Here is a 21,921-nt window from a genome sequence, read left to right as displayed (position 1 = left end):
GGGGGTGTTGATGAGCTGTGTGAGTGGAGAGGAGAAGGATATGGAGAGGCTGAATCAACAAGATTTGACAATGGATGGGGAGAGGGGGGAGGGGTAAAGAATCTCAGAGTTTGAGAGTTGGAGAGGACCTCCATGGCCATTCAGGCCAATCCATACTTGAAAGGAATCTTTTACCATCACATAATGGAAAGTGATCATCTATATTTTGTTTGAAGATCTTGTCAACCCTTCCCCCAGGAGAGAGAACTCCCCACTTCCGTGGGCTACTCATTCAGCTTTGAGACAGCTCTCATTGTTAAGAAGATTTTTCCCAAGCTTAAGTCTGAATTAACCTTTTTTTTTTTTTTGTAACTTCCCCTGGTTCCTTCCCTTTCTTCCCTCCAGGGCTAGCTAGAACAAATCCCCTATTTTCTCCAAGTGACACCCCTTCAGATACTTAGAAACAGCTCCATGCCTCCAAGACTTCTTTTCTCTAGTTGAAGAATGCCCCATTCCTTCGATCCTTACCTAACAACGATTCAAGACTGTTCACCAACCTGGTCACCATCCTCTGGACACTCTTCAGTTTATTAAGATCTTGGTTCCTTGAGGAGAATAGAACACTCCAGATGAAGTCTGACTAGGGCAGAGCACAGTGAAACTCTCACCTCCTTAGACCTGGAAGCTCAGCCTCTCTTAATGTGGCTCAAGATTATATTATCCTTTGGGGACTGTCACATTCCATTGCTTACTCATGTTGAGTTTGCAGTTCACTTAAAACCCCAGATCTTTTTCAGAACAGTTATTACCTAATCATACTTCCCCAAGAGTGTGTAATTGATTTTTGTAACCATGTATAATAGTTCATACATTTATCCCTGTTGGATTCTTTCTCATTAGATTCAGCCCAATGCTCTGTGCTAGGGATTCTTAGCCTAGGTTCCATGGGATTGTGTGTGTTTTTTTAATATTTTGATAACTCTCAGAATTATTTGTAAACCAATGTAACTATAATCCCATAATTTCTGTATTTCCCATGCATTTTATGTATTTAGAAACATAAGTCTGAGAAAGGATCCATAGGTTTCATCAGGCTGACTGCCCAAAGGGGCCAGACACAAAGAAGGTCAAGAACCCTTCTAGTCCATCAACATCTTTGTGGATGTTGACTCTGTTAGCCAGTATGTTAGCTTTCCATCATCCCAGCTTGGTGTCAATTACAAGTTGTAAAATTGTACAATCTATGTCTTTATCCAAGTCATAGATAAAAATAGTTTTTTTCCCCTTTCTTTCTAATTTATTTATGTATTTTTAGTTTTCAACATTTATTTTCACAAGGTTTTGAGTTCCAAGTTTTCTCCTCATCTCTCCTCTCCACCCACCCCAAGACAGCATGCATTCTTATTCCCCCTTTCCCCTAATTTACCCTCCCTTCTATCACACCCTTCCCTTCTCTTATCCCCATCTCCTCTGTTTTCTTGGAGGTTGATAGATTTCTATACCCCATTGCCTGTATATCTTATTTCCCAGTTGCATGTAAAAACAATTTTTGATGTTCACTTTTAAAACTTTGAGTTCCAGCTTCTCACCCTTCCTCCCTCCCCATCCATTCCCACTGAGAAGGCAAGCAATTCAATATATGTTATACATGTGTAGTTATGCAAAAGACTTCCATAAGTTATGTTGTAGAAGACTAACTATATTTCCCTCCATCCTATCCTGCCCCCATTTATTCTATTCTCTCTTTTGACCCTACCCCTCCTCAAAAGTATTTACTTCTAATTACATCCTCCTCCTATTTGCCCTCCCTTCTATCATCCCCCCACCCCTACTTACATAGATAAAAATATTAAACAGCCTAGAACCAAATGGAGATTCCCTAGTGCTCACTGGAGAATTCCTGATACATCAGCTTGGAGCTGGTAACAACTAATCTTTAAATCCAACTAGGTTCAAATCCATCTTATTGTATCCTCATCTAATTCACATCTATCCAGCTGATGAGATACTTTATGGTATCCTAGAAAATCTAGGAAAATTATAGCTGTAATATCCCCTTCATCTCTGGTTTAGTAACCCTGCCCCCCAAAAAGGCAAGAAAGTTTAGGCCAGCACATCCTGTTCTTGATGAAGCTGCCTTTGTAATCATCACTTTTCTTTCAAGCTATTCACCAACCATCAGTTCCAAAGTTTTCCCAGAAACCAGGTCAGATGTACTACCCTATGGTGTTCAAACTGTTCTCTTTCCATTAAAAAAAAAATGGAATATTTGTTCCTCTCCAACTTTGTTGACTTTTTCCATTTTTTGTGATCATTCTGAGATCACTATTCAGTTCTTTTGGGACCCAAGGATGGAGTTCCTCTGGGTTAAAGGACTGGAATTCACCAATGGCATCTGGGTGCTCTCCGCTTATTATCTTGGGCAGCACCTCCTTGTTTGTTATTTTGTTCTGTCTTTCCCAGAACAATGATGAAAGTTTGCGTAGTTGGGTTACTAGAAGGATGGTTGCACTTTCCTTGATCCCTCCCAGCTGAAAATGATGCCCTCTCTCCTGGGATTTCTCAAAGCACATTACCTAATTTCTCCTTTGCCTCTCCCAAATCTACCTTGTACCATACATATTAATGTTTGTGTGTTTGTAGCATATCACCCCCAGTAGACTATAAACTCCTTGAAAGAAGGGACTATATCATTTTCTAGCTTTTTATCCTTACCTTTGAGCACAGGCACAGAGCAGAAGCTTAGTAAACCTTGCATTGAACAATACTTATTTCTATATTTCCTTAGTGATTTTTGCAAAATTATTTTAACAATAACATGAGCCTTTATGTAAGGGCTTTAAATTGCACAACAATTTAGTTATACATTAACTTGTTTAATCCTCCCAACGACCCTAGGGGGTAGTTATTGTCCCCATTTTACAGATATGGAAACTGGGGCTGAGAAAGGTGAAGGATTCGCCCAGGGACACACAGCTAGCAAGTGTCTAGTGGCATTACAACTAATGTCTTCTTGACTTTAGTCCTTCACTCTCTCTACTCTGCACAGTCTTTTCAGCCTCACTCTGAACCTTGTCAGGTAGGCAGGTGGAGGTTCATCACCCTCATTTTAATCAATTAAACATTTATTAAGCGCCTACCGAGTGCGAAATAAGGAGCAGAGTATAATAATAGGTGACATTTATAGAACACTTTAAGGTTTACAAAATGCTTTGCATATCATTACATTTGATCTTCACAAACATCTGGGAGGGAAACTTTATTATTATTACCATTTTACAATTGAGGAAAATGAGGCAGGTTAAGCAATTTATCTAGATTCACAAAGATAGTGAGTAATTGAAGCTGGATTCAAACTCAGGTCTTTCCTGCCAGGGACAGTACTCTATTTACTGTGCCACCTAGCTGTCTCAGAGAGTCAGACTATCAGTTAGGGCTCTAGTTTTCAGACAGAGGCTGAAAGAGGCATTTAACTCTTAGAACCTGGCTATGGGAAATATGACAAAAAATATCCCATTCCCGGAGAATCTTTAAAGCAAGGGGTTTTCCACACAGTGTTCCTCTTCCAGTCCACTCTAGGGGCCCCAGCACCTTAAATGTCACCAGGGATGCCAAGTCCCTCCCCCCACCCCCAAACCTGCTAGGGGTTAGATGGTGGCCAACCATTCAACATTCATTCATTTCAGAGACCTACATTCTAATTGTGGCTTTGCCACATTTGATAGGTGAACTAATCTTTCTGGGGCTCTGCCAAGTAAGAAATTTGGACCAAATAATATCTACAGTCACTTTCAATCTTCACATTCATTTTTTATTCTAAGTTCCCTCCCAGCCCTGACCTTCGCTGTTCTCAGGTCCCTCCCAGCTGTTAGTCTAGTGTGCCATTCTCTGATACCATCCATTCTGCCATTCATTCAACCCTGTTTGAATCATTCCTTTTACATTAAATCATGTGATGCTAAGGGATGCAACAACACTGCTTCGTGGATCTCAATCCTCCTCTTTGATTTAGTTATTCCCCCAAATTTATTAAGCACCTACTGAATACTGGGCATTGTGCTAAGCACCTAAAGAGCCAGAAAGATGAAGAGGATACAGCCGCTCCCCTCCAGGATCTCATCTCTATTAGGGAAATAAAAGGAAGTGGATCTGTATATGTTAGTTGGTATGAGAGAAGTGCAAACCAAGCTTTGGGGGACCTCAGAGAACAGGAAGCTCAGAGTGACATTGTAGAAGAAGGTTTGGAAGGACATGGAGGACTGTGGCAAGTAGAAATGTTAGTGGGAGAGGGACAAGAAAAGGAGGAATGACATCCAGGGCAGAGGGAATAATAATGTAGCCAAAATTACTGAGATAGGAAAGTTTGAACGGTTCTGGATAGAGTGTAAAGGGCAGAGTGGACACCAAGATTGGGCAAATGGGTCAGGGTAAAAGGATGAGGAATTGATATCTAAAGAGGTCCTCAGAGCCCATCTGGCTCAATCTCCTCACTTTATGAAGGAGGAAATTCAGGTAAAGGGACAGAAATCATACATGACAGAGTCAAGATTTGACCCTAGGTCTCTCCATATCTTCTTTCCATGCACCATGTTTTCTCCCATTTGGGCTTATCTTAGTAGCAATGGGCAGACGCAGAAGATTTTGGATCCAGGTTGTCCTTTAAAAAAGAAAAATTCACTGATTCACCAAATATGCTGAGGGCCCTTTAAGATTTACAAAATTTGTTCCTCTCAATCGCATTGTGAAGTAGGTAGGGTTGGTGTCATTATACCCACCTTCCAAATGAAGAAACTGAGACTTAGAGGAAGTGGCTACAGAGCTAACATCAGAGTTCTCCCTCACCCTTGGATCTGACCCATATATATATATATATGCAGTTTTCTTTCCTCCACGTCATGCAGATTACCATAAACCTAAAACTTGTGACAGAAAATTATACTCTAAGGTTTACAAAGCACTTTCCAACATCCTCTTGAGGTCAACATTGTAAGCATTATTAATCCCCATTTTACAGATGAGGAAACAACTGTGGCTCTGAAAGAGGAAGTGACTTGCCCACAGTCAGATAACTGATAAGGACCAGGGCTAGGAATCGAACCCAGGACTCTTCTGACACCGGGTCCAGAGTTCTTTCTGCTATACCACCATATAGTGCCTTGTCACATATAACAAAAGGTTACCCCAAACCAGTCCTTGGCATCATAAGGTGATTCTGTATAGAAATGAGGAGGAGGAGAATGATGGTGATGATGATTTGAGGCATCAGCGAGTCTATTGGAATGGGATGGGGACAGATTGGCAGGTGCCTAAAGGAGTCATTGGAATTACACTAATCTCTAAAAGTAAATTGGGTCTAGTTCTTTTAAGAGACTTAAAAGCAGGATGAAAGAAAGCATAATCCATGACTTCTCCTCAGAAAAGGTCCTATACCTTACCTGAGGAGATCGGATTAAGGCTTTATCTCAGAAGTTGGGGGCTAAATGAATGTGTCTTCTATATTGTCATCAGTTCTCTCCAGAAACCTGTCCTGTCCCTGCTTGGGTCTCTTCTTTCTAGTCCAGGGGTTCTTAACATGAGGATCACCAAACCCCAATGGTTGAGAGATTTCAGGGGGTCTGTAAATTTTGTTGGGAAAAAAATACAGCTTTATTTTCACTAACCTCTAGCTGAAATTTAGCATTTCCTTCCATTGTGAATTTAAAAAAAACCCCAACAACCTGATTCTGAGAAGGGGCCCATTGACTTCACCAGGCTGCCAAAGGCACCCATGAGAACAAGAAGGTTAAGAACTACTACTTTAGTCCTTGACTGAGCAACAATCAGCCTCTCTTTGGAGAATCCACTCTTAGAGTTCAAAGGAAATTCAGAGGCCATCTGATTCAGCCCATGGACTGAGCAGTAATCCCTTCCACAATATCCCCAGCAAGTGGTCATCGATGATGCCTCAGACCATACAACCACCATTTTAACTCAGATTGTCATCAGCTCTCACCCAATTAGCTTCCTAATTAGTCTCTCTGCCTTAAGTCTCTCACTCCTCCAGTCCATCCTATACACTACTGCCAAGATCTGACATCTATACACTTCAGATTGGACCGTGTGGAAAAGCTCCCTATTGAGCTCTTCAGTTTAGCTTGCAAAGCCTTCTATTAATTACCTAGTGCCAATCTATTTTTCCTGTCTCATTAGACATTACTTCCTCTACCTGTCTGCTATTTGTCTGTTATCACACCAAACTGCCTTTTCTCTCTGTTCCCACATACCAATCTATCTCCCCTCTACATGCCTTTGCATTAGCTGTGCCTTATGCTGGGAATGATCTCCCCTTTCCCTACAACCTAATAGAATCCCTCTCTTCCTTTAAGACACAACTCAAGTACTGTCTTGTATAGGAAGCTTTTCCTGTTCCCCTAACTGCTGGCATCCTTCTTCCTCCCAAAACACTTTGTTTTAAACTACTTTGTATTTATTCTCTCTCTCTCTCTCTCTCTCTCTCTCTCTCTCTCTCTCTCTCTCTCTCTCTCTCTCTCTGTCTTTGTCTCTCTCTCTCTTTCTCTCTCTGTCTCTCTATGTGTGTCTCTGTCTCTGTCTTTCTCTTTTTTCTCTCTCTTTATATATGCACATATTTATGTGTTGTGCATATCCTAACATATGTACTTGCTATCTCCCCATTAGAATGTAAACTCCTTGACAATACAGAGTTTCTTTTTTTAAAAAAAAAAAAAAAATTTCCTCAGGACCTAACACAGTGCCCACCACGTAGTAGGTACTTTATAACTGCTTGTTGATTTCATAGTTATAGAAATATAGTCTATTATTATTTGTCATTATCATTGTCCTTCTTCTTATATTTAAAGATGTGAGAAATGGTTCTAGAAACAGAACCTGGCTTCAAATACTGCCTATGTGACCACTGGCAAATCATTTACCCTCTCTAGATCTCAGTTTCCCCCACTGTCAAATGAGGGAATGGATTCAACAGCGTTAAGTTTCCAGGTCTAGGCCTCTGATGGTCTCTTAAAGAAGTGTATTGCATTTCAGGGCCTTTCAGTTTGTTAGAAACCTTTCCCTAACCTGAACCAAAACCTGCCCTCTGCTACTTACCCACATCCCTCCCTGGGGCCATGACAAGCAAGTTTGTCCTTCTTCCTCATGCCAGCCTTTCAAATGCTCAAAGACAACATCCACCCCACCCTTTCCCCTTACCACAACCCTGTGCTCTCTCCCTCTGGTCTAAGACTTCCACATATATCCTGTATGAGAAACACCGGGATTTTGGAATCAAAAGAGCTAGACTGGAATCCTAACTCTGACACAACCTAACCTTAGATAAATCACTTCCTCTTTGAAAGCCCAGTTTCTTCATTTATAAGATAGAGTATCAGTAAGGTCCCTAACATAATGTCCTCATACCCTGTGGTCTTGTGGTGGCAGAGAAGGACCTGTGTCCCCCCCTAAATAATCAGACCTGGGCTGTGCCTCCTTTGCCCAAGGCTAGGTGCCTGACCTTGAAGCTGGTTGGGGAGTTTGGAAGGAAGAGGAGCATGAAAGATTATTTTACTTTCTGCTTGACCTCTTCTGATTGCAGAAATTCTAAATTTCCCCAGTTCCTTCCTCTTCCTGTCCCACTCACCCTCACCCTGGATGTCTCCATTTTATACCGTTCTTGGTAGAGCAAGTAATGTGCTCTCGTCACATTTCTGGGTATCATGGTAAGGGTGTTTCCCGCCTGACCTCAGTGATGAATCTGATATGGCAAGCCTTGAAGAGTGAATAGAGCTCAGAAAATACCTGGGGCTCTGACCTCCCCCAAGGGGACCACCCCAGCAAGCCAACAGACCCTTCCCTTTACAGTGAGTAGATTATGGGCTTGGAATCAGGAAGACCTGGGTTCGAATCAACCTTCCACTAGCTGGGCAATTCGCTGTGACTTAGTTTTTTCACCTGTATAAAGAGGGGATTGAACTCAGTGACCTCTAAGGTCTTTTTCAACTTTGACTCTATGGTCCTATGATCCCTGGCACCAGGTACCACCTAGTGGTGCTTGGCCCACAGTTTTGTCCAGTGATGACTCCTTAGAACATTGACTCCCAATCTTCCCATTTCCTGTCTGTGTGACCTCAAATAAATTTCTCCCACTCTCTGAGCCTTCATTTTCCCATTTATGAGATGAGAATGTCAGACTACTTAGACTATTTCTCAGATCCTCCTTCAATTTAACAAGCATGTTTTAGATAATATTATTATATTCAAGGCATGATGCTGGATGTTAGGAGTACCTAACAAAAATCAATCTCTACTCTTATGGAGTTTGCAGTCAGTCCTAAATCCTATAATCCAATGATCCTAGAAGACATATGGTGGGGCAGGGGGAACTTGAGAGAAAAAAGAATGAGAAAAGTAAGATTTTTATTACCCTGCCTTTTCAACTCCAACCCAAATGGCCAAATTGTAGGACTCTTCAGTCTAGAAATTCAGGAAAGATCTCATGAATACAGTGTGACTCATAGGGAGACTGGAAGCTGACCAAGATAACCAGGCAATCACTCCCTGTGTGTGCCCCAGGACAGGGCACTTAACCTTTACCTGCCTAGAAGAGGGGAATAATAACAGCACCTACCTGCTAGGGTTGTTGTAAGGATCAAATGAAATAATGTTTGTAAAGTCTTTTGTAAATCTTAAAGCACTATGTAAATGCTGTTATTAGTCAAAATTATTATCATCATCTTGGTTGGTTGGATGTTGTCCTTTGTTCCCAAAGAAGACCTAAGTGACATCAGTATGTTATATTATTAATTAAAATTATGATCATCTTGGTACCTAGTTCATCAATAGAACAGGAGGCAGCAACCTTCGATCAATGATGTCTCCCTGGACCTCGGTTTCCTCATCTGTAAAATGAAAGGGCTGGATTTAGAAGAGTCTCTGAGGTACCTCTCTGCTTTAGACTAGGGTCTGATTATCTGAGAAACTAGGTCCTGTAGTACAACTAGATAACCTCTCCTTTCTCTTCCAGCACTCATTTTCTATCAGTTAGCAAGTATAATCGTCCCTTCCACATGGTGGCTTTCCCCATCACTGTTTCAATATATCTTGGATGGGCATAAGAAATTAAATGGGAATTTGGGGGTAGTTTTGTGGCAGCTGCAGATGACATGTGAAGGCCAGCAGATGATATAGAAAAATGTTTAGAAACTCAGAAATGCACTATATATATATGTAGTATTGTATAATACCAACATATTTTATCTTTTAATACCGTAATAATTTAGACTTCTTCTCTGGTATGAAGGGAGGATCAAAAAATTTTACATGGATTTTCTAGGTCATAGGTACCGTACGCCTAACCCCTGCAATGTGGAAGGGTTAACTGTATTGTGTCTTTAAAGTGCATTGTATGAATATCTTTTGTTCTTACATCACCGACATTTCTCCCTACATCCTTCCTCCTACCCTAGCCAGAGACCCTACTCTTATAACAAAACTACTTTTTAAAAAAAAAGAAAGAAAGAGAAAAAACAACCTGCAAAAGCGATGAACACCCACTTTGGTGAAAGAGCTTGTAGGAGGAGATATTTTCTCACGCCTCTTCTTTGGGGCCATGTCTGATCTTGATGATTTTGCAATATCCGTTTTCAATTGTTTTGTGAAATTTGTTTCTTTCCATTCACGTTGTTATGGTCATTGTGTCTAATATTTTCCTGGCTTTAATTATTCTACTCTGTTAATTTCTAGAAAATTCTTCCATGTTTTCTATAATCCTCCTACGTCTTGTTTCTTACAACACAGTAATACTCTATTACATTCACAACTTGTTTCGTCATTCTCCAGTCAATGGGAATTTACTTTGTTTCCAGTTCTTTGCTATCCCTGCCTCTCAAAATGCTACTCTAAGTATTTATTAATGACCTTCTTGTGGTGGACGCTAAGCAGTGGGATCCCTATAACAAAGGATATGGACATTTTAGTCACTTTATCTGTTGTTAAGTTGTTTCAATTGTATCCAACTCTTTGTGGCCCCATTTGTGGTTTTCTTGGCAAAAATACTGGAAGGCAGTTGCCATTTCCTTCTCATTTTACAAATGGGAAAACAGGGTTATGTGACTTGTCAGGATCACCCAGGTAATAAGTGGTAAGGTAGTAAGGCTACGTTCGAACTCAGGTTCTCCCGACTTTAGGGTCAGCACTCTATCCACTGGACCACTTAGCTTCCCTATTCACTTTATTTGCATAATTTCAAATCAGCAAGCATTTATTTAGCTCCTACTATGTGCCAGCAACCAAACTAGATGTTTGGGCTAGAAACACAAAGAAAGAATTCTACTCTTTACCTCAAGGAGCATACATTTTAATAGAGAAGAAAATGGATTCTATCACCTTTTTTCCTCTCCTGAAGGATCCATAGAACTCAGGGAAATTAACTATATGATCTACTGGAAAGGGTTCTGGATTTGGAGTCCCAAGGTCTGGGTTTAAATTCTGCTTTCTATCTGTGTGACTTTGGATAAGTCACTTGATGTCTCTGACTTACTACCATGCCCCCCACCCCCATCTTTAAAAGGAGCTGCTTGGATTACAAGATTCTTTCTTAAGGTCCCATCTCTTCCCCTTCCACTTTCCTGCTCAGTTGTCGCCCAAACTGAGCATGTAAGAGGGAGTGGTTTGGAGCCTTGGATCCCTTGTGAGAAGTTGATCCCCAGGTTCTTTTCCTCCTTCATTTAACTGAAATTCACTTTCACCTTCACCACTTCCCCAGCCCTCCCCATTTCCAGGAAAACCCTTCTGACCAGCTTCCTCTTGTTTGTTTGTTTTTTCTGTCCTTCCTACATGCGCTCTACTCAGACATTTCCAGCCAGGGCAGGCCCTCACTCACGAAAGCCAAGCTACAGGATGGAAACTGCCCTGCTCCCCAGAGCGCAGGCGCCAGACCTGCTCAGGTTCTCATTCCAGCAGCGTTTGCGTTTGTTAAGCACCTGCTCTGGGGAGTAACCTGCTCCCTCTCTCCCCCCTCCACCTGCCACTCATTGTTCCTTGGGGGGAATCTTCAGTCCAGCTTCACGACTGTTCTCACAAATCACTTCATCTTCTGACTCCAGACGTTGTCGTGGGCTGGCCCTTCTACCTGGCATTCTCTCCCCGTCAGCCTATCTCTGTCTCTTGCCCTCACTAGCCAAAACCCCGCCTTCTGTGAGAAGCCTTTCTCAATCTCCCTCAGTTCTAGCGCCTTCCCCTCTCTGACTTATCTCCATTTTATCTTGTGTGTATCTCCTTTGTACGTAGTTATTTACACGTTAATTCCCCTGTTAGTCTGGGAGATCTTTGAGGGTGGGGATTTTCCCCTCCTTTTCCAATGAAATAAGCCCTTCTCTCAAGGAGTTACATTCTATTACTAAGCCAAGAAAGTGAGTACTTTCAGCCCTTCCCTGGTCAATGGACAAGGGAAGGGCTTCCCTTCTCCAAGGTAATCTGAAAGAATGAGTGAGTGAGTGAGTGAGTAAAGGAAGGAAGAAAAAGAGAAAGGAAGGGAGAAAGTAAAGAAGGAAGGAAGGAAGAAAGGAAGGAAGGAAGGAAGGAAGGAAGGAAGGAAGGAAGGAAGGAAGGAAGGAGCCTTCATTAAGATCTTCTTATGTGCAAAGCACTGTGCTAAATCCAGAGGTTATAAACTGAAAAGCAAGAAATTAAAAATGTGGGATACAGCGCTATTCCTGGGGCTCACCTGCCCCAGAAGGAGCTGCTCTGTGGTTGGTGTTGGTCAGGCCCTTTTCCACAAGAATTGCTTCCCTAGATGAAAGCTTCAGAGGGGAGGCTGGAAGTGGATCTGGTGATGGGGTTTGGGGAAAGGACCACTGTTATTCCTAGAATTCGCTGCGTTCACAGAAGCTGTTACTCTCAGCACATTCAGACTCAGGGCCCTATGCTGTATCCCCCTGGGGAGGAGTCGGTTGAGGTGGTAACAGGGGCTGCATCCTCCTGACCTCTGCTGCCTCATGTCTGTCCCCCAGGACATCTTGCCGATTTCACTAGGTTGGCTTATATGTCCCCACATATCTGTGTGTATATAGAGGTAAAGTGTGTATGCATATATGTGTGTCTATATATCTATGTATAAATACATATACAAACATATACATATATGCACATTCATATTAATATACTATTAGTGTCTGTCATGCACACAGGTATGATTTTATCCATGTAGGAAGCTTTCTGGTATGAAAAAATTCCTTTGCTCATACACACCAGCAGCCTGTTAATCTTTTCATGGAATCCTGTGATCCTACCTCTAGAGAAGGAAGGGACCTCCAAGACCTTCTAGTTCAACTGCATCTTTTTGCAAATGAGAAAACTGAGGCCCAGTGAAGGGCAGGGACTTGCCTTGAATGGTGACCACTTCTGCATAGTCTTTTAGAGTTTACAGAGTTCTTTCACACACTTTTTTTTTTCATTTTATTCTTATAGAAAACCTACAAAGTAGCCAGGGGACTATTACTATCCCCTGCTTTTTGAAGTCTGGAGACTGGTTACCAGTCAGTGGACAGTGTGGCCCTGGACCTCACCTCAAGTTGAATTTAAACTCTGTGAGAGCAGGGGCATGTAGTGTATCACGCCTGGTCCTAGCGCATACAAAGAGATTTAAAGGATGATGTTTTGGGGTTGAATTAATTGAATGTGGTTCCAGAGTGGGTGCCTGCATTTCCAGGTGTATTTCTAGCTGTTTGTCAGTTTCTGCCTGTGTCCTGTGGAAACCAGAAATGAGACTCTCAGTGTTTAGGACTCTTAAGCTGTCCATTTCCATCACACTCCACCCTTTGCCCAACCTTTCCCTCCCAAACCGCCTTGGGCTTCTGTGGGAAAGATAGTTAATTGTCTGGGCTCAAATTAAAGCTCTACCTCTTGCTACGCAGTCTAGTGATTAGAGAATTAACCATATAAGGAAGTAAGAAAGGCCTGAGTCCAAGCGTTATTTCTGTGAACCAGAGCATATTGGAATGGGGTCAAAGATTTAAGGTTGGAAGATGCAGGGATGCCAAAACACATGACCTAGGGGCTATATAAGACCCACAACTCTCCCAAATGAGACCAGAACCAGGTTAAGATGTAAATGGGAAATTTTAACAAAATAAATAAAAATACGATAAAAAATAAATAATCCTACTTTTAAAACTAAGTCAACATGTGGCACATATGGATCCCCATGTCTTTTTTCCCCTTTTAGAGACATTCAGGGTTAAGTGACTTGGCCAGGGTCACATAACTAGTAAGTGTCTGAGGTCAGATTTGAACTCAGGTCTTCCTGACTCCAGGGCTGGTGCACCATCTAACTGCCTATGTTTCCATTTCTATTTGAGAATGACAACACACCTTAGCAGTTATCAAAGCTAACACTATGCCTGAAGAAACTGTCCTGAGAGTAGTAAGTCTTTGAGGAATGACTCCTTTCTAGGTGTTCCTGACTCCATGTCTAGAGCTCTATCCACCTTATCATATTGAATGCTGTTTGTGTGACCCTGAAAATTACCTATATCAGTGTCTCAGGTTAGGTGCTGAACTCATCGAGTTTTTTCCTATACCAGTGAAATTCCAGATACTCCCGAAAGGAATATTTATTAAGAATAATAACCCCTCCCTTCCAGAGTTGTTGCAGTACCCAAAAGAGATGACACATTTGATGAGTTCACAGATACAGATGAACAGTTCTCTTCAGAGACTTGCTCAGGATTGCCCCCCAGTGGTGGTACCCAAGCAAGTACAGGTTCTGAAGTCCAAGGCAAGGGTTGTTAGAGCCAGGAGGAATCTCTGAGAATTAGAGGCAGAATTTGGAAAACACTAGGGATGTCATAGAGGTCAAGCCTCTCATTTTTGTAGAGGAAACAGTTCTAGAGAGAAGAAATGACTCGAATGAGAGCACAAGCTAACAAATGGTCAAGTTGGGAGTTCATGTCTTCTGATTCTCAAGAGAGCAGATTTGGAGTCTAGGGAACTAGGTTCAGATCCCAAATGCATCCCTTACTGTCTTGTGACTTTGGCAAGCCCCTGACCCTTTATGAGACTCAATTTCCTTCTCTGTAAAGTAGGGACTTTTTGTAATATACCAAAGTGCCTCTGACCTCTGATCCAGGCTCCTTTTTTCATAGAAGGGGAAAATGACAAAGAATGAAGTGCCCAAAGTCATACATGTAGTAAGTGACAGAGCTGAGATTTGAACCCAGATCCTTGGACTTGAAATTCAGTTCTCCTATTATGCTGCCCTGCCTCTGGTTTCTAGTTCAGCTTCCTTATTTTGGAGATTTCAGAAACTAAAGTTTAGAGAAGGTGAATTATATCTTCAGGCCCTTTAGGGAGTAGGTGGCAGACAGGACTAGAACCCAGGATTCTTGACTCCCATTTAGTGCTTTTCTTACAAGCTCATTTTGCTTTTCCAGGGGCTTTTAGGCTCCTAGAGCAAGCCCAGCTACATAAAAGACAAATCATTGTATAGATGTCTAATTGTCCTATCAAAGATCTTGGCATCCAGGCCTTATCTGAAGCAGCAATCTCCCTGACAAGTTATCTAACCACTACTTGAAAAGCCTTGGGGACGAGGAAATCATCACCTCCCAAAGTATCCAATTCTTTGTCCTATCCCAGTTAGTATGTCAGGGGAATCAGAATCAAAGAGATCCCTGATTTCTTGTATCCAGCCCCTCCCTGAAACATGAATCCCCTTTGTAACAAGTCTTCCCATCTAGCCTCCAAGTGAAAGACCTTATTGATAGAAAACGCACGATTTCTCAAGGCAGGCCATATATAGGAGCAGCTCTAAACCTTGGGAAGCTATCGTTTCTTTGGGGTTGAAATGTGTCTCCCTACAACTTCTATTCATTAGTTCTGGGTCAGAGAGGAGGAATGTAATAGCCTAGAAGTGGGGGAATACAGAAACCAAAAACAACTTTTTCCAGGTCCTTCCCTAGTGATGAAAAATGGAAATCCCAAACATTTCCTCCTGGAAGTAATGTTTAATGGCCAAAAGTGTGGGAATCTGCTTGGCTTTCTCTATGGGAGTAGACTTTCTATTTTCCTTCCACCCAAGGCCCGTGGTGATTAAATCAATGGCCTCCCCACATCAAAGAAGAGCTAATTACCATTCCTTTCAGTATAGTGATTCCTTCTCACAGGCATCAGTTACCACTAGGGAAGACTCTAGGTACAACCACCTGATTTTAGATAGGAAGGAGTAACTAAATAATGTGTTCTACCACCTAAGGGATGAGTGGAGTCCATGGTGGGTCATGGAAGGAACACTGGACTTGGGAGTGGGAAGAGTCCAAATGTTGACTCTCCCCACTCCCATCTCTCAGTGATTCCCTTTCTAGGCCTAGCTGGTAGTGCTGCTGTTCCTGGGCTGGTTCAACACAGAAACAAATGAATGCATTGGGTCTCAACTGCCTGGTTATTTCATCCAAGCCTCACAGGACAAAACTGAGTCTCCTTAACTCATCCCAATACATTTCCTGTGAACTTCACTCCTTTGTTTTGCTTAGACCATTAAAATGTTGAAAACCATCAGCATCATTTCATTTCATCCAATGGTTTGATATCCTTTCTCCTACTTCACTACTTGATCAACTTAGTTTAATTAATGACTTTGTTGGCAGAGTAAATGAATGATTTAACAGAAGTGTGTTCACTCAATAAAGTTATCCAGCTCTTGTTACTTTGGTTGGGGTGAAGAAGTGATGGATTGATTGGTTGGTTGGTTCAATCTACCTCCACTTTTTCATACTGGATGCTAAGGATGGGAAAGGAGGAAAACAGAAATATATAAGATAATTCTCTGCTCTCCAGGAGCTTATAGTTGGTCTAGAAAAACTTCACACACACACACACACACATGGGCACACATGCACACACATGTGTATGCACACACTCACTCACACACATGCACATATCCTACAGGAATGACATAAGATACAGCTACATACTAAAGTATGTAACTGGAGAATTTCCAAGTAGGAGAGTGATGTAGGTAATCAGGGAAGATATTCTGGAGGAGCTTGGGAATTTTCTAAGAGCAAAGATGAGGAACCATTTCAAGTAGAGAGCCTGAGGGAAGGCTATTCCTGGTCCTCCCAGTTGCTAGCAGCTTCTATTCCAAGATTATCTTCTATTTGATTTTTCTATATCTATATGTACACATATCATCTCTTCCAGTTAACTAGGGAGGTGACAGGCTACTCTGCCCTGCCTTAATCAAACCCTATAAATAGAGCTCTTCGAAATCTTTAAAGCAAGTATCCCTTCTGTAGAGTATATGGGGCACTACATTTCGGGAAGGACATAGGGAAGTTAGAAAGTGCGCTCACCACCAGGGGGCATCAAGAAATGGGATGCCTGAAGGTCTATCATACAATTCATCCACTCAACCAAGAGTTTTCCAGTTTTTCAGGCTGAGGAGAAAAGGGCTTGGTGTGGAAAAGGGTCATGTTGCCTCCATGGGGCCATGTTTGTAGCAAGTGATTTTATTGTGTGTGAAATTTTCTCATTGAATTAGGTCATTCCAGTGTCCTTTCCTCATCACTCCTCCCCTCCCCTCCTCTGACCTTCCTCTTTCTCCTCCTCAGGTTGTGTGGCCTTCGGACCCTACAAGCATATGCAGAGAGGATCCCTGTGGTAACCTCAGCTGGCATCACCATCACCTTTACCTCCCAGATCTCCCTCACAGGCCCTGGGGTGCAGGCTCACTACAGCTTATATAATCAGTCAGATCGTGAGTATGGGGAGCATGCACACTCATGTGTTTGTGCTCAGAGATGAAGACAAAGGTGGAACACATATGGTCAGTTGATCATCAGGAGGGTTATATTCCTAGCAAATACTAGGAGTTTCTACCCCAATGTCCTCTTCTGGTTTGTTAAAGCCCAACTTTGACAGATCCAAATTAGAAGGCTCTAAATATGGGACTCCTGATGAACTATGTGTCTTTTATCCAAAGAACAGCCTAGTTAAATTCAAGGGTTCATCACCAGGAAGTTGCTCACCAGGTGGGGACTTCTTCTGACCCAGCAACTCACAAGACCATCTATAAAGGCATAAAAGAGTTGTGATCTCCAATGATGGGGTGAGATAAGCCCCACAATGATGAAGTCATGCTTCCTTGAAGTATTGGAGCCTAGGTGTCCATGGGCCCTGCCCCCCTTCTCCTCAACAGGAGCCCATTTGGAGTATATGCCAGGCCCCTCCATCATTAACTTCAATAGGGTCATTGCCAACTTTCAAGTCATAGAGATGCATAACTACTCACTGCGCTCCACCTCCGAACGAACCAATAAACTCTGAACCAATGGTGATGTCAATCCATTTCATGTTTTTTTCATTATTTGATCACTTCAGTGGTCACGGGAATGTGCCCCACAGTATTTTCAGCTACCGGGATCAATATCCCATGGGCCCCTCCCCTTTCCCAACTTTCTCTCTAAGAATTATAATTATTTGATTAAATATGACTTAGGGGCTTTTAAAACCCCATTTCTGACTTGTTGTGATGGATCTCACCTTCTTGTGGTACCAGAACACAGAGGAGAGGCTCCCACTTCTATCTTCTTCATCAAGCTGATCATAACATCAGGGTTTCTTTTTATTTTGGGGGGAGGGAAGGAATGCCTGTCACTCTATTGCTTCCCCATATACTCCTTAAATTTATTAGCACAGTGCACAGAGTCAAGAAGACCTGAGCCCGAATCCTGCCGCAAATGCTAACTCTGGTCAGGTTATTTCCCATCTCTCAGCCTCTGGTTCTTCATCTCTAAAACCGTGATATTAATTCACCTTCCCTTAGTGTTGCTGGGAGGATCAACTATGTAAAACATTTTACATTCCTGAAATCACCATATAAATTTTAGCTATTGTTAGTTATTGTTATTGTTCCTGTTTTCTGGAACTAGAAGAGGAAGTTGCTATTATTCCAGTTTCCTCACATTGGCCAGGGGGCCAGACCAGTAAGTGGTATGACCAAAGCACAAATGGCCAACATTTCAGGATTTCTGTCAAACATCTCAGCTCCCCCCATACTGCCAAGGGCGCAAGAAGTCACTGCTATGCATCCATCTGGTTGACATTTGTTTACTTTGCTGCCCAAGATGCCACGACCATTCCACCATGACATGAATGATGAGTTGGGTTTTCATGGGGTCATCATCATCACCCTCATCGGAGAGGCAGTGAGATACAACGGACAGAGGGTCTAAGAGTCTGAAGTTTTAGCTGTGTGTCTACTTAGCTCTTAATAATGACTCTCCTTTTTCCTCTTACTACCTCTATGGGATTTCCTAGCCTGTCCTGGAGAATTCCTGTGCTCAGTGAATGGCCTCTGTGTGCCAGCCTGTGATGGGATCAAGGATTGCCCCAACGGCCTGGATGAGAGAAACTGTGGTGAGAGGTCTTGCCCCTCCCTACAGTCTCGCCTTTTCAAATCCTTGCTTGAGCAGAGACTATAGTAGACTAGCCAAGCATGCTTGGGGCTTCCCAAACACCATGTCCAGCCCCACCCCCATTCACACTGCCCTGTCTTGGTATCCCTCCTTTTGGCTCCTGCTCAGATAACCCATCTTGGCATGGTGGAGACCTGCTTTGGATTCTTGCAAGTTGGAGACTGAATGATGGTCTATGTGCCATCCTGGGAGGGCCAGTCTAGTTCAGTTCAACAGAGTTCATTCTTACACTGTCCACAGAGAGAATCTCTTTTCATATCACCCCCAGTGAGGGGTCCTCCATGATGGATGACTAACGGGGTCCTGATATTTTTAAGCAGAGAGCCTCCTGAGGTACCTAGCAGTGGAGGGAGGGTCCACAGCAGTGAAATCACAGAGCTTTTGAGGAACTTAAGCACGCATCTTGGCAACAGTCATCCCAGGACTGAAATATAGGTCTCCTGACACTGGGCCTTCCCCTTTTCCCCCCACCCAGGAAGAAACTCTGCCCATTATCCTGGTAGTCTAGAAATAAGAACACTGAATCTGGGACAGAGAAACTGTAGAAGTGGGCTGCACAGACCAGGAGTTTCTCAAATGGTTTCTCTGTCTGATTTTTGATTTCTTTCTGTGCTTTGCCTGGTAGTCTGCCCATCTGCCTTCCAGTGTGAGGAAGACAGCACATGCATCCATCTGCCCAAGGTCTGTGACCAACACCTGGACTGTATCAATGGGAGTGATGAGTGGCAATGCCATGAAGGTAGGGCTAGCTGATTCCTGAAAGTCATTCATTCATACATTTACTATGGACTCATTGTGGACTCAGTGCGTGCCTTGCCCCAATTATCAAATGATACAGAGATAAAGAAAATTCTGTTACCTGCCTTCAGAAAGTTTCTAGTTCATTCTAGGGAGGTGAGACATCAAAATTAATGTGAGATAAAATGTGTGTGAGCTTCAAGAGACACACAAACAGGAGGGACCAGAGGAGGCAGAGATTGCCATAGGCTGAGAGTGGTCAGGGATCTGAAGTGGCCAAGCAAGTGGTAGTAGAGTGGCTTGAATGGTGGACTTAGAAAACCCTGAGTTCAAATCTAGCTTCAGACACTTACTAACTATGTGACCCTGGCTGGGCAAGATACTAACCATTTATCAGTCTCAGTTTCCTGGTCTTTAAAATGGGATGATAATAGCATCAGCCTCACAGGGTTGTTGTAAGGATTAAATGAGGAAATAACATTTGCAAAGTGCTTAGCTCAGCACCTGGTAAATCATCAGTGCTTAATAATTCTTCCCTTTCCTCTCTCCTTCTGCCAGTCTTTCTGACTTTAGGTCCCACACTTCATTCACTGTGCCACCTAGCCATGTCAGACTCAAGGTTAGAATAGCTGTCTCCATAAAAATGGAAGGATTGAACTAGATGATCTCAAAGGTCATCTCTAGTTGTAAAATTCATGGGACCACAAATCACAAATTCAATCAGTTAGTCAATCAGGCTAACTTCTTCCTGCTACAGATGAGAAAAACTGAGAGTTGGCAAGTTGTCATTTGCCTCTGATTACACAGATCAGAATTAGGTTTACAAGACAAGACTTGAACCCTGGTCTTCCTGGCACCTAGCCTAGCACTAAATCCTTTATACTAGTGGCTCTCAAAATATGATCCAGGAACCCCCTGGAGTTCCCCAAGAACCTTTTGAGGAGTCTATAGGGTCAAAATTATTTTCATGATAAATCATTTTCATTTATAACATAGTAAATATCTGTAGGTATAACCCACATAAACAAGTTTTTTAATATCTTGAACAATTTTTAAGAATATGATGGGATCATGAGATCACTACAGTATACCACACTTAATCTCAGAGTCTAATATTCTGATATCTAATATTCTGATTCAAGCAGACAGAGATGCAAGTCTGTGAGAAGTCGGCTTCAAGAGAATCATGAGCAGGCAATAGTGAGTCAGAGAAGGTATTGGAGCAAGGGGCTGACCTGATCAGAGCCATGCTTTAGAAAATTTTCTGTGTTTGCTTTCAGATACATTGGAGATGCCAGATAGGAGGCTTTTGTGATAAGACTGAGGAGGAGATAGAAGAGAGAAAGTGGAGGGAGAATTTTCAGGACTTGATAACTAACTAAATGTGGGAATTGAGGAAGAAGGAAATATTTTAAAAAGAATAGAAAGATTGAAGTCAACAGAAACAGAAGAGTCAGGAGGAGAAGCTGGAGAAGATGCAATAATGGCAGATTGTCCCAGGACCGAATGCTGGAAAGAAATATGGAAATCAACCAACCTAATTCCCTCATTTTACAAATGAGGAAATTGAGGCCCAGATCCATAGAGTTGAAAAAAAAATGATCTATATGTGTGGATTATAGAATTGGAAGTAGTAAAAAGCCATCTTGTCCAACCCCCTCATTTTACAGATAAGGAAACTAAGGTCAGTGGAGGATAAGTGGCTTGCCCAAGGTCACAGAGGTAGCAAACTATGAATGACCAGTTGGGGATGCTGTACAGAGTTTTTCTATTCAGATATGGGTTGGACTAGGTAAGTTCCAAGGTACTTTCCAACTCTGAAATTCTTTTATTCGGTGAAATCTACTTCTCTGAAACTTCCACCTGGCTCCTGATTCTGCCTTCTGGGCATCAAGAAAATGTAGCTAGTTCCTCTTCTAGGTGCTTGACCAGAGCACTTAGATCCTCTCTGAGTCTTCTGTTCTCCAGGCTAAACTTCCTCAGTCCTTTCGACCAATCTTTGTATGGCAGAATCTCCAGTCCTTCTGCCATCTTGGCCACCTTCCTCTGGAAGTATTCTCTCTCACCAAGGTCATTTCTTTAAAAATGGTTCCTAGAATGGAACACAATACTCTCAATGTGGTCTTATCTGGGCCACATAGAGAAAGGGAGCCCTCCCTCTCTCTCTTCCAGGGGTGCCCTGTGGGGCTTTCAAATACAAGTGTGCTGATGGGAGCTGCCTGAAGAAACCCAACCCTCAATGTGATGATAATCCTGACTGCAACGACCAATCTGATGAGCAGCACTGTGGTAAGGAGCCAAAAGCTAGGCTGGGGGCTGGATGGAAGATGGATCTTGTATGCTTTTGGGCAAGGCCAAGAGTGGGCAGAGCATCTCATCCTGAAAAACAGGGTGAATGACCCTGTAAGTCAAGAAACCGGAGACCTTGCCTCAACTTTGACACTAACTCACCTGCATGACACTGAACAAGTAAATCACTTGACTTCTCTGAGTCCTAGCTGCCTAATCTGTAAAATGGAGATAATTATTCTGATCCTGTCCATAAACAGGTAGTCATACGGTATAGTATATAGAGAGTTGGTCTCATAATCAGAAGTACATGAAGTTCTGTAGTTTACCCATACATGTTTCAGTATGTGCATCTATTTATCCTTATTTCCACCATGGCTGAGAAGCAGCATACCCTAGTGGATAGAGAAGCATAAGGCTTTGGAGGCAGGAAACCTTGGGTCTGACA

The 21,921-nt window shown here is 42.5% G+C and overlaps 1 protein-coding gene across 2 annotated transcripts in view; it reads left to right on the top strand.

The window, feature by feature from the left end:
* The window catches only part of TMPRSS6 (transmembrane serine protease 6), a 47,416-nt gene that overhangs the window by 18,775 nt on the left and 6,720 nt on the right, over positions 1 to 21,921 (top strand). For both annotated transcript variants that reach the window (XM_072655958.1, XM_072655959.1), the window contains exons 11-14: positions 16,581 to 16,726; positions 18,289 to 18,387; positions 19,072 to 19,185; positions 21,357 to 21,473. In XM_072655958.1, coding sequence (XP_072512059.1) covers positions 16,581 to 16,726; positions 18,289 to 18,387; positions 19,072 to 19,185; positions 21,357 to 21,473 — 476 coding nt within the window. The remainder of the gene's footprint in view (positions 1 to 16,580; positions 16,727 to 18,288; positions 18,388 to 19,071; positions 19,186 to 21,356; positions 21,474 to 21,921) is intronic.

The sequence above is a fragment of the Notamacropus eugenii genome, chromosome 3, assembly GCF_028372415.1.
Source record: "Notamacropus eugenii isolate mMacEug1 chromosome 3, mMacEug1.pri_v2, whole genome shotgun sequence".
Classification (NCBI taxonomy): domain Eukaryota; kingdom Metazoa; phylum Chordata; class Mammalia; order Diprotodontia; family Macropodidae; genus Notamacropus; species Notamacropus eugenii.
This window is presented reverse-complemented; position numbering and strand designations above follow the sequence as displayed.